At 55.2% G+C, this 12,238-nt stretch overlaps 1 protein-coding gene across 6 annotated transcripts in view; it reads left to right on the top strand.

The window, feature by feature from the left end:
• Positions 1-11,829, top strand: part of LOC133279741 (ankyrin repeat and fibronectin type-III domain-containing protein 1-like) — a 181,253-nt gene extending 169,424 nt beyond the window's left edge. For 5 of the 6 annotated variants that reach the window (XM_061473793.1, XM_061473791.1, XM_061473789.1 and 2 more), the window contains 12 exons: positions 1,785-1,892; positions 2,107-2,206; positions 2,755-2,887; positions 4,055-4,174; positions 4,645-4,860; positions 5,183-5,349; positions 6,068-6,218; positions 6,411-6,579; positions 6,849-7,015; positions 7,528-7,738; positions 8,005-8,672; positions 10,633-11,829. In XM_061473793.1, coding sequence (XP_061329777.1) covers positions 1,785-1,892; positions 2,107-2,206; positions 2,755-2,887; positions 4,055-4,174; positions 4,645-4,860; positions 5,183-5,349; positions 6,068-6,218; positions 6,411-6,579; positions 6,849-7,015; positions 7,528-7,738; positions 8,005-8,672; positions 10,633-10,920 — 2,498 coding nt within the window. In that variant the 3' untranslated portion in view covers positions 10,921-11,829. The remainder of the gene's footprint in view (positions 1-1,784; positions 1,893-2,106; positions 2,207-2,754; positions 2,888-4,054; positions 4,175-4,644; positions 4,861-5,182; positions 5,350-6,067; positions 6,219-6,410; positions 6,580-6,848; positions 7,016-7,527; positions 7,739-8,004; positions 8,673-10,632) is intronic. The other variant, XM_061473792.1, reaches the window with a different exon arrangement.
• The last annotated feature ends 409 nt before the right edge of the window (positions 11,830-12,238 follow it).

Genomic DNA, 12,238 nt, shown 5'->3' with positions numbered 1-12,238 from the left:
ACGGAGTCAGCACTTGGGATCTCAGACCAGGCAGGCAGGTGCTGCCTCCAGGCAATAGGAGCTTTGCCAAATAGCAATTTTTCAACCTGAAGTTCTGCTAGCTGAGCCATTTTAGGCCACCTGTGTCAGCTCATCCTAAGAAAGAAGCTGGGAAAAGGGTGCTTTGTTTTCCCAGGTAAAAGGGAAGCAGAGCAGCCATCTTCTCTGTAGGAAGGAAAAACAGCCCTGTGGTTTTCAGCAGAGGTTTGTCATTTGATGCTGGGCAGCTCCTCACCATCTCAATGACATCTGCCCCAAAGCAGGCAAACTTGCGCAAAACCACCACTGGCACATGCTGAGGGAAGACACAGTGGGATGCCCCAGCTGGAGGTGTCCTCGAGGCCTCAGAGCTGTCCTGGTCCTGGTTGGCAGTGGGTGTGAGGCCCTCCCTGTGCCACTCCATGATGGGCGAGAGGCCCATCCAGCCAATCCCCAGGGACCTGCGTTTCCCAGCACTGAAGTGGCATGGGGGTCACGAGCCTTACCCACAAGCTCCAGACTGTCAGCACTCACCTCCCAACACTGGCAATGGGGCAAGCAGTGGGGAAAAGTCACCCAGTGTCACACATGCACCCCAGGGTGCTGCAGGAGCCAGGCTAGAAGGACTGAACTGGAAGAAGCAGACCCAAATGTTGAAGTTCAGGGCTGAGTGGTCTCTCAGGTGGCCTCTGCCCCTCAGCACCCACCCCAAAATGTGTTTCTGCTGCATAGTGGTCCTGCAGGATGTGTATGGAGTGTCACCATGAGCATCTGGGGAGCAGGCAGCGAGGGACCAGGCACGTTGCTGCCTGGGAGCATCAGAGGTGTAAGTCTGACCCCAGTGAGTAGCGATGGGGCTGGAGCCATGCAGGCTCCATGTGTAGCTTAGATGCAGCTACACAAGAGACAAAGCACCAGGGTGCAATATGCAAAACCACATTTACACGTATATAAATGGATGCATGTAGAAAGTCTGTGCCTGCGCTGTGTGGTCATGGCTTCACCCTGCCCTGGCAGGGTGTCAGTTGTGTCTGACACACTATAAGTCCTTTTGCACACTTTAAAGCCCCTTTGCCATCCCACATGGGTCACATTCCCACATGGCACTGACGCAGAAGTGAATCAGACATGAGTGGGTTTTATTTATTTTTATCTCCATTAATATTTCTCCCTTCAGTAAAGATCCCTCCCCGGCCCAGCAGAGTATAGTCAGGCACCTCCCTGGGTGTTTTTAAAGCTACTAAAAGTAGTGGTAAGCCATAGTCACTGTTAACAGAGCTGAACTACCCATGGAAAACATCAGCAGGCAGGACACAGGGGTGTTTGATGCAATTAATGTAAAGCTAATGAAGAGCTGGTGGGTACCCAACCCTGTTCTGAGTCCTGCTGCTGGCAGGATCTTATTAATGTGTTTGCTGAGGTGAGCCCAGCTCCTGGCACTTGCCCGGGAAAGCTGCAGCTCCAGGGAAGACCTGGAGGAAGACACTGGAAAGAATTTGATTTTTTAAGGCCAGCAGAGAACAGCAGCAACAGATGGGACTTTGTTCTTCCCCTGTGCTGTGTCCCTGCTGCACTGCAGGGTGCCATGGGGTGCTGTGCAGAGGCAGGGTGCTCCTGGGGATCTCCCAAAGCCTGCCCTGAGATGCCCAGCACCCACATCTGGTGCCATGCCATGCCATGCTGGGAGGTGATGTACCATGGGGAGGAGGGCATGGGACCCCCTTTTGCCCCCAGACCAAGGGGTGATGCTAGTATGTTCCCCACAGACTGGCGGGAGTACGATGGCCGGGCCCCACGGCGAAGGGGACAAGCTGAAGCTCTGGACCATCTGCTGGGGCAGGTGAAGACTGTCCACCAGCACTGCATTTGCCATGGTGAGTGCATGGGGAGTCTGGCGAAAAGGGGGGAGGGCGTCCAGAGTTGTGGTTTGGTCCAGGGAGCTGAGGTGGTACCAAGAGTTTGTCTCTCCCATGGATGAGCACAGCAGGGAGACAGCTTGGGCATGGAGACCTTGGCAGAGACTTGGCATGCCATGCTGGTTCAGCTCTTCATCTTGTGCTGCAGCATCCTCTGCTCTCTGCTCCCCAGAGCCCTGCAAGAGCCAGCCCCAGAGCAGGAAACACTCGGTCTCCAAGAGCCTCAAGCACCTCTTCCATCCTGGCAGCAAGTTCCTCAAGACGCTGAAGCGGTGAGAGGCTGGTGTGGTGGAGAGCCCCTCTCCCAGTGGGCACGTGGGGCTGTGTGCGCCTGCAGAGTCTGGGGGTGTGCAGAAGTGGGTTCTTGCCTTGAGCAAGCTGGTGGTGTTAGCAGAGAGGATTCCCATTGCCAAGAAATCAAATGTTTCTTCTTGGTGTCTCCACTTGGACTGGCCAAACCCTGTACCTGATCTCTTGAGTATCACCCAACACTCCATCCTCCTCTAGACCCCACCAGCTTCTCACTGCCCACCTTCACCCTTGGCGTTCAAACACCACAGTGTGTCTCCTGCACAGGCCCGGCCCCATCCCCCTCCGTTGTGCTGGGGCATCAGCTGTGGTGTCAGCCAAGCTTGTGTCACTGGCAGCGTTGTGTTCCTGTTCCTGCTACTGTACTAGCTTTGTGCCTCTTCTGACACAGGCTTCTGGGGAGAAGGTGGACCTGGGGCAGGGCATCTCCTCTGCCCTTGGGAGAGAGACCCTTAGGAGATGAAGTTGGCAGCCGGGGGTGACCCTGAAGTCTCTCTTTCCTCCCATGCAGGGGCCTCTACCTGACAGCCATCTTCTACAAGGACGACAACATCCTGGTGACCCATGAAGACCAGATCCCTGTGGTGGAGATTGATGACACATACTCCTGCCTGCTCATGCAGGATTTTCTCTGGTTCACCAAGGTGGGTTGGCTAGGGACCCTGTGCTGTGTGCTGGAACATGGCAGCAGTGTGTCTCCTGACACACAGAATCATAGAATGCCAGACTGGTTTGGGTTGTAAGGGACCTTAAAGCTCATCCAGTCCCAACCTCCTGCCACGGGCAGGGACACCTTCCACTAGAGCAGGTTGCCCAAGGCCCATCCAACCTGGCCTTGAACACTGCCACCCCAGATGCTGCTGAGATGATGGCCACCACCCTGGACAATGTGTCCTTAAAGAGTCTCACGATCTGTAGAGCACCTTCATTGCAGCACCTTCCCCAGTGCTGCATGTGCAGGCAGCAGTGCCCATCATGCTTGAGCATTCTCACTGGGGCTGGTTGGGTCTGATTCAGGTCTGGGAGAAGTGTCAGGGGACACCTCATGTGCACAAAGTGAGCATCAGACAACACAACATCTGGTGGTTCCTGAGCTTCCCGGTGCTGCCTCCAGGACCTTCGCTGTGCCACTGCAGGGCTGAGCAATGCCAAGAGCCGGTAGCAGCCCCGGGTGAGCCAAGTGGCCATCATGGACCACTGCTGCCTTCAGATGGCAGCAGATTCCCTCCACCCCGGGTTGCTGCGGCAGCACAGGCTTGGACCAAGAAGCCACTAGGGAATGGCACTTTCAGCCCAGCCCTTGGAAGTCCAAAGGTGGGACAATGCACCAATGCCACCACAGTGGATGCTTGCTGCCTCTTTGCAGGGATGCCAGCAGCTTCTTGGCTGTTTAACTGATCCTGCCACCGCAGCTCTGCCTCTGCTGTACAAAGCAGGATGTGCAGGGGGCTGCTGGTCTTTGCTGTCGTTAGGCTTAGTGAAAGGGCAGGTGGGCAGCTCAGGGACAAAATCTTTTGCTCCTAGTGAAGGAGAAGGCTACCTTCTCCTTCCTTCCCTTGGCTATCTTCTACTCAAACTTAAGGTCTTAGTCCTAGATGAAGGCAGATGTCTGGGTGGACACATGTGGTACTTGCCTCAGGTACAGGCTCTTAGGGTGCCTGTGGCATTGGAAATCTCACCCCTGCTCAAAGGCAATATGTGTTCAAGCACATCCTTAACCCAGGTCAAACAGAAAGGCAAATGGATTTCCCCAAGACACCTGCGTGTGAAGCAGCGGCAGCCAGTGGTGACAGTCCTTTGGTGTGCTGCAGGTGTCATGTATGTGGGATGAGATCCTGTGGCTGCGGCAGTGTGTCACCGTCTCCCAGTCGTCCTGCTCCTGCATCCTACAGACACGCTTCAAGATGCTGCTTGCCATCTCTCAAATGCAGGTGAGGGTGGTCTGGATGGGGAGCAAGTGCTTCTTGTGGGGCACTTGGGAGCAGCACGTGGACGTGCTGCAGCCAGGAAAATTGCAGGCTCTGCTGGTCGTGCCCAGGGCTTGGTCAGCAGCAGCTTGGGATTCCCCTGCCTTGTCCTCTCTAGTAGATGAGATGTCCGTCTTCATGGCAATCTCATGCAGAAAGACTGGGAGCTGTCAGTGGGTGTTTTGTCTGGCAGGTTGTTTTCCAGCAGGCAGCTGCCAGTCATAGAATCATGGAATGGTTTGGGTTGGAAGTGACCTTAAAGCTCATCCAGTTCCAACCCCCTGACATGGGCAGGGACACCTTTCACTAGACCAGGCTGCTCCAAGCCCCATACAACCTGACCAGTCATGTCCCCGGTGCCCTGTCCCACAGAGCATTGTGCCTTGATGTCACCTGACACTGTCTTTCTCCTGCCCTCCCATCCCTTTGTGCAGGGGCTGCTGGGTATCCAGGACCTGGGGCAGGTCTTCTTTGAGCCTGTCAAAGACAAACAGGGCAATATCCTCATCGTCACTCTGAAGGAGGTGAAGACCAACCAGACCTTTGAGAGTGTCCGCTGGGTTCCCATCTGCAAGCTGCAGAGTAGTCGCAAGTCCGTGTCCTCCCCGGAGGAGCCCACTGCTCTGGACATGCTGCTGATCTCCATCCAGGTGCTGCCCAGTGCTGTTGCTGCAGGGAATTGCCTTTGGCTCAATTGCGGGACCACCAGCACTCCTGCTCCTTCTTGGGCCACCAAGGGTTCAGTGCTGGCTGCAGGCAGAGAGGGAGGAGAGCACAGCCAGCCTGCAGAAACCCTGTGTAGCTTCAAGGGGAGGCATCAAGCTGATGCCAGGCTCGTCAGGCAGCAACGGATTGTACTTTGCTGCTTCCCTTCTGCTGACTGGGCTGGCTGTGCCATGGCAGCCGGCACCAGGGCAGGGGAGACCCCCCCCCACTAGAGCTTGCTCCATTCAGTGGTGCCTTTCTCCTCAGGACAAGCTGGCTTACCACCAGCGGAGCAGCCATGCTCTCTCCCGGGGCCTCTACTTGGGCTACTTGAAGCTCTGCAGTGCCGTGGATCAGATCCGAGTGCTGGTGCCAGAGCAACTCCCCAACATCCTGTGCCACGTCAAGATTCGTTCTAATCCCAACATCTCCAGGTGAGGCTTGCAGAGCAGCCAGGCTCCTCTGTTCCATTAGGCATAAGAGCCCACATCGCCTCCTGCTTATGCTCCATCTCCTGACAGCAGGATCTAATTCAGAGAGCCATAGAATCATAGAATCCCAGACAGGTTTGGGTTGCAAAGGACCTTAAAGCTCACCCAGTTCCAACCCCCTGCCATGGGCAGGGACACCTTCCACTAGACCAGGTTGCTCCAAGCCCCGTCCACCCTGGCCTTGAGCACTGCCAGGGATGGGGCAGCCACAGCTTCTCTGGGCACCCTGTGCCAGTGCCTCAGCACCCTCACAGGGAAGAGCTTCTGCTTAAGAGCTCACCCCAATCTCCCCTCTGTCAGGTTAAAGCCATTCCCCCTTGTCCTGTCCCTACAGGCCCTTGTCCAAAGCCTCTCTCCAGGTTTCTTGTAGCCCCTTTAGGCACTGGAGCTGCTCTAAGGTCTCCCCTTAAGGAGGCTTCTTTCTCCAGGCTGAACAAGCCCAGCTCTCTCAGCCTGTCAGACCCGCTGCCTGCCATGCAGGACAGCTTGAATCTGCAGCAAACCAAGGTCCCCCTCTACCACTGTAGCTCCTTCATCCCTGGGGATGCTGCACTGTCTGAGGGAGGAATGGCTGACCAAATGTAGTTCCTGTAGTTATTACATGTTCATGTCCATCCTAAGCTGCTCCCTCCTTCATGTGTCTTTCTCTGCCCTTCTCCAGGGAGGAGTGGGAATGGCTGCAAAAGATGATCAGCGTGGAGGAGCCTATTCCTGCAGAACCAGAGGCTGAGGCCTCCCAGAACAGCTTGTTTCAGGAGCTCCAAGTGGCCGTCAAGGAGCTGATGACCCTGGTGAACATCCCATTGCAAGAGGTAGAAAGACTTTTAGAAGAAGAGAGATAGGGAAGTGTACATTTTATGCCAGAAGCCAGGAGTGCTGGCTGTGTGCTGAAACAGCAATGTCCTCTGGCTTCAGGCAGTCCCTGAGGACTCCACTGTGGATGAGCACTTGCTGGAGGGCCCACCAGCTGATGTTTGCAGCCTTACTGCAGTGTCTTCTTGCAGGCCAAAGATTTCCGTCTGTACAGCCAAGAAGTGCTGGACTTTGGGGGTCAGGTCTCCTTTCTGCTGCTGCTGCCTCCATCAGATGACGTCTGCACCGCCCCAGGCCAGAACAACCCCTACACCCCTCGCTCTGGCTTCCTCACGCTGCCGCTGCAGATCTTCGAGCTAGGTAAGGAGAGGGAATACCAAAAACCAACCTTGCTGGTCCCCTTGTCCTCTGAGACCTCGTGAGAGCTGGAATGGGCAGTGGGGTGTGCTGGAGCTCCCTCACCTTCTCCAGGAGAGGAGGGATGGAAGGGGATGCTGAGGGCTCTCCAGGTAGACTAGAGGACAGCAGTCCCTCCTCCCTGTGTTCAGTGAGCTGGGGGGAGCCTGTAGGGCATCCACAGCCAATACCTGATGCTTTTCAATCCCCCCTTCTTTTTTTCCATTCCTCAGTCCACTTCTTCACATACGACCGGGAGTTCATCACCCAGTACTGTCAGGTATCTGCGCTCCTGGAGCTGGAGTCGCTCCTCTCTCAGCAGAGCCTCAGAGAAGCTTTCTCCGATGCTGAGCTCTCCACTGCAAAGCAGAGGCACCAGCAGGTTCACGACTATATCCAGGTGCGCACAGTGGGAGTGTGGTGGGAAGGAGCTGAACTTAACTGTGCCTGCGGGATGTAGCCAGGACAGTGATGTCCTGGATGAGCTGCAGAGGCATCTGCACTGGGGCTGTTCACTGGTCCTTTGGCTGGGACCCTGTGGGGTTTCTCTGCGGGGCAGCAGCAGGCAGGGCTTTGTGTAGCAATAGTCACATTAAAAATCCTGACGGGAGAGCCAAAGGCTCCTGCTCTGCGGCCCCCCACCTTGCTAGAAAAGGGCCTGGAAGTGCATTTTGGGATGGCTGTTTGAAAGAGCACCTGACATTACCCCTTTCTCAGCACCCCTGCTTGAACCAACAGTGGTAGAAGCAGCATCTTCCCACCTGAGAGCACTTCTTTGGGATTTCCTGGCTCAGGGATTCCCCCTTTTGCCCCTTTGGAAAGGTGTGTGGGAGAGCCCATGTGTTACTGTGGGACCTTTTTGTTGCTGCTGTTTGCTTTTTGGAAGGGATCCATCCTGTCCTATTTTGGCAGCAAATGGAGGAGATCTGGCGTGAGATGCGCTGGATAATGGATGCCCTGCAACATGCCCGGTACAAGCAGCCCTCCTGTGGGGTGTCTCTCAGTGGCTTCCTCAGTGAGGCTGGAGGAGCAATGAAGGAGAAAACCCGGTCCACCTCATCCCACCTCGAGTACCTTACCTCCCCGGCGCCCTCACCAGAGACCAGCTGTAAGCTCAACTCTGGTAAGGACCTGGCTTTGCAAAGCTCCTGCCTGGTGGGCTCCAGGGCTGCCCCTGCACCGTGGGGGTGCAGGCAGGGCAGTTGGTCTCATTTGGGGTAGGACCTGCTCTTCCTGTGTCTTAGCAAGCGCAGGACGGGTGTACAGCAAGGGACTGAACGCTCTGGGGCTTCCCTGGACTCCCATCTGGTGCAAATGAGTTCAGCCCCTCAGCTGGGGTTGTCAACACCAAGGCTGAACTTCTCTTTGCTTCTCTTGCACCCCTTGCAGACTCACATGGGCTGTCGGATGAGGAGGGCTCCTCAGAGGTGTTCTTGGCCACTGACAGTGACTACGACTCCAGCAGGGCACAGAGCCCGAAGGAGCTCGACCTGGTGTACTCCTCCTTGGGGCCCGACTGCTGTGGTAGGAGGGCTGCCCGCACCCTGCAGGACAGCGCCCCAGATGTCCTGCAGAACCACGAGCTCAAGACCCCCCTACCACTGCCGCCACCACCGGCGGAGCCCCAACCACGCCCTGAGCAATATGACAGCGACTTCGTGCTGCCCAGCCGACAGATCGAGCTGCTGCGCATCACAGAGAAGCGGCAGGCATACTGTGTCCGAACCAGCAGCCTGGACTTCCCTAAACCGCTCTGCCAGGCAGCCAGGAAGTCCTGCCCTGGCTCTGTCGACAGCTCCCCAACAGAGAGCAGGACCACGGGCCACTGCAGCCAGCGCAGGCTGGGTGCTGCAGTGACACCCAGGCCTGAGTGCAGCCGCAGCACACAGGGCTCCCAGCCCATTTTCCGGACGCGCTCAGCCGAGTGGACTCAGAACTTCCAGGAGCAGTCGGAGCAGCCTGGGTGCTTGGGTGATCAAGGGAAGAAGCTGGGCTCTGTCACCTTGCGGGTCTGCCCTCAGTACGAGACTGGACTCTCCAAAGAGACTAGTGTCAAGGTACTGGAGCCTGCAAAGGGCAGCGCCACAGCTCTGCTGGGCACAAATGGAAAGGGCTGGCAGGATGGAGAGGTGGGCAGCAGGGGCTCGCGTGCCCCTCACCTGACACTTCCCTCTCCATCCTCCACCATCCCAGGGGTGAGGTCCCCTGGATACTCACAGCCCTCCTGCCCTGAGTCCCTATGTCCCTGCCTAGGGGTAGGGTGTGTGGTTCTTCAGGAGTGATAGCTGTAGCTGTAGAGGGAATGAGCCAGGGCCACAGGATCAGGAATTTTTGGGGGCACAAAGCATCAGAGCTGTGGTTCAGCTCTCAGCCCATGGTTCAGTAGGTTAGTGCCATCCAGAGTGGGCAGGCAGTGAGCAAAGGTCGCATAGATGAGTTTCCTTCACCACTTCCTTGTGTTCAACCACATCAGCCCCACAGATGAAATCCAGCCATGTCCCCTTTGGCCCAGCCCTGCCCCTCCCACAGCCTCCCCTCACCCCAGGGTCTGTGTTCCCACCTTCCAGACATGTGTGCCTTTGAGGAAAGGAGAGCGGGAGCCACTAATCTCCAGCTCATGAAAGGGAGCAGGCAAAGCTGCTTCCTCACTCAGGCATTAGGGTCTGCCGGAGCTGCTGTGTGACCTGGTTCCTCTCCATGAGGGCTTTGCTTCTGAGACCTGACCCAGCATCTCCAGTCACCCTCATCTGCTCTGGGTGGGATGCCTCATGGGTCTTCCAGGACACACATCTTGGGCAGGTCCCCCTCTGTCTCTGCCACCTCCTTTCCTCCCACCGTGAAGTTTCTTCCCCTGTTGAAATATCCCTGCTAACATTGCCAGTGCCCAGAGCCAAGGCTGATGGAGCAGCCTGAGTGCACATTGTGCCCATAAAATGGCAGAGGAAGGGCAGAGCCAAGGACAGATGGATTTTTTTGCTGGGCAGCTCTGATAGTTGGTGTCTCCACACTCAGCAGGGTGTTAGGAGCAGAGGGGAATCTGCCTCACGGTATTTATTTTCCACTGGAGAAATTTCCATAGATTTCTATGCCACTGAAGTGCAGCCCTCAGGTTCCTGGCAGGCTGCCCATGTGGCTTTTGAAGTCGCAAAGCTCTGGACATGCCTGTTTGGAAGCATTTTATGATGTTCTTCTCTAAGAAAAGCAAGTTAAAAGGAAAGACTCCTGAGCTAGTGTAAATCAGCTGAGCCCTGCAGTGGTTGTTGGGAGCTGGCAGGTCTCACGTGGGCTGAGGGCTTGGACCACCCTGCCGATTCACTGCCACAAGCCTTACCAATGTGCCAAAGGAAACCATCGCCTTGCTTGGGTGAGGATGGATGTCCTGAAGCAGGACCTTTTAAGTCAAGTAGTGGACTCCCAATGGTCATTAGCAGCCAGAATCCCAGATGAGCTCATTTTCTTGGCTGTATTTGGGATTCATGGGCAGTTCCCAAGGAAACAGAGGAACAGCTGGTGGTGGGAGAACCTCGAGCTTGTGAATGGGATGAAATCTAGCGCCACTTCCCAAAGAGGCTTCAGCTCAGCACCACTAGTTTGGCAGAGCCATTGTGGCTCAGCTGATCTGATGGTCTGGATCCTGCTCATGAGAGGAACTTTATACAGATTCCAGGCGCAGGGCTGGGACTGTCCCTCTCCAGGGCAGATAATGGAGTGGCGGGCAGCCTGAGCTGAGCAGGTGAGTGTAGGTACTACATGCAAGAGTTGAGCTGTAAGGACTCAGTGTAGTGGAGGCAAGGAAGCAGTACGGGATTTCTGGTATCCTGGAGCACAACTTGCCCACAGGTCCATGCCGGGCTGCTGGCATTTGCTCACTGGGCACCACGGGGTGGCAGTTCTTCACCCTCCTAATCACCACTGTAGGACACGCTGTGTGCTGGCTCCGGCCCCCAGTTCCTCCTCGTTCCTCCCCCTTGCATCCATTTCTCCCTTTTTCATCCCATCTCTCTTCTCTTTCCACAGCTGCACATCACCAGCCAGACATCTGCTGGGGAGGTGGTGAAGCTGGTGGTGCTCGAGATGAATGAGATGTCCCGCAGTGTTCTGGGTGGCTCGGCTGCCTTCTGCTATGGCGAGGAGCAGCTGGAGCACTTTGGACTGGTGTTTGCTTCCAGTGACAGTGAGCGGTGGCTTCCTGATGACTTCTTGCCTCTGTCCCTCCAAACGACCCGGCCTGAGGGGCAGTTCTATGTCCGGATCAAGGAGACATCCCCTCTGGTGCTCCAGTATGGGCCAGCAACCACTGTATGAGAGCAGGAAAGCCGGCCAGGCAGTGTGGGGACCTCAGCTTCCAGAGAGCAGACAGCTTGTCTCTGATTTTTCCTTCTTCCACAGACACCCTCTCATCAGGCGTCGTGGGGCGGATGGGATCATACTGGGCTGTGTGTTATTTGTTTGTGTTATTTTATTATTTTATTTTTTTTTTACCAAAGAGACATCAAGACTCAGTTTTTCTGACTGCAGAAGAGGAGGGTGGAGCTCGGAGACCTCAGAGCCCGGGAGGAATCTCTGCAGGAATGGAATTTCTGAAAGTAAACATTTTTAAGGGGAAAGGAGAGGGAATGAGAGAGAAAAAAAGTATGACAAGAAGAAGCAGCAATACCTTTTTTTTTCTTTATTCTTTTTCTGAAAAGGCTTGTTGGGGATTCACTGAAGCAAAGCCACAGAGGGTTGCTGGGGAGGGTTGTGGTGTCAGTGAGGAGTGGGCAGGAGTCCCAAGGACAGCACTGCGAAGGGTGTTTTCCCATCTGCCCTCCTTTCACTGTACCTGGAGAAACAATCCTTGCACATAGTTCTTGGGACAATTTTTTTTTTTTTTTTCTGTGAAGATAGGTTTATAATCATTGTGCTGGAGATACTGGAGTTGTGTAGGAGGTGAAGACCCTTTGACTTGTTCTAAGGCAGCTGGCCCCATGCACACACAGGGTGCACACAGCCGTGTTGATACCACGTTTGCTATAGGGCCTCACCTCCTGCAGCACCCTGCACACCACCCTGGGGTTTCCTTACCTCCTCGGTTGCTATTTTGTTTGGTAATTGTGCTTGGCCTCTCTTGTATGTCCTATAGCATGATGTTTTGTTAGCTACTAGGTCTCTTGTTAACAAGGTTATTTTTCTGATCTCATGTGGTCCATAGTAAAGAAAGATGACTGCTGCTGACTGCGTAGCACTGTTCCTTCTTGTGGCTTGATGGGCAGCTTTCCTTCATCCCCCAAACTGGTCCTGTCAAGGGCTGGGCTTACCTTTCCCAGGAGCATTTTGTGGATGCTCTCAGTGGAGGCTTACATTAAGACCCAAATCCCATGTGTGAGAGCAAAGTGCAAGTTAAAAATTTTTTTTTCTGGGCTGTGTTGCTCTGTAAGGCAGTAAAATAAGTTTGGTATGCAAAGGCAGCCCCCTCCATGTGGTGTTGGACACCTGATGGTCGAAGGCCCTGAGCATCTGTAGTGAAGTGCATGAAGGCCCGAAGGGAAGAGCACCAATAGAGAGTGGAAGGCAGCGAGAGCTCACAACTCTATTGCCGCTGGCACGAACACTTCCAAGCAAGGTGCAGGGCTTGTGGCCCTTG

Source organism: Pezoporus flaviventris, unplaced genomic scaffold, assembly GCF_033815535.1.
Source record: "Pezoporus flaviventris isolate CSIRO_AGI_PZ_B2104156 unplaced genomic scaffold, CSIRO_AGI_Pfla_v1 ptg000078l, whole genome shotgun sequence".
Classification (NCBI taxonomy): domain Eukaryota; kingdom Metazoa; phylum Chordata; class Aves; order Psittaciformes; family Psittacidae; genus Pezoporus; species Pezoporus flaviventris.
Note: the sequence above shows the minus strand (reverse complement) of the source record. Positions and strands in the feature narration are given on the sequence as shown.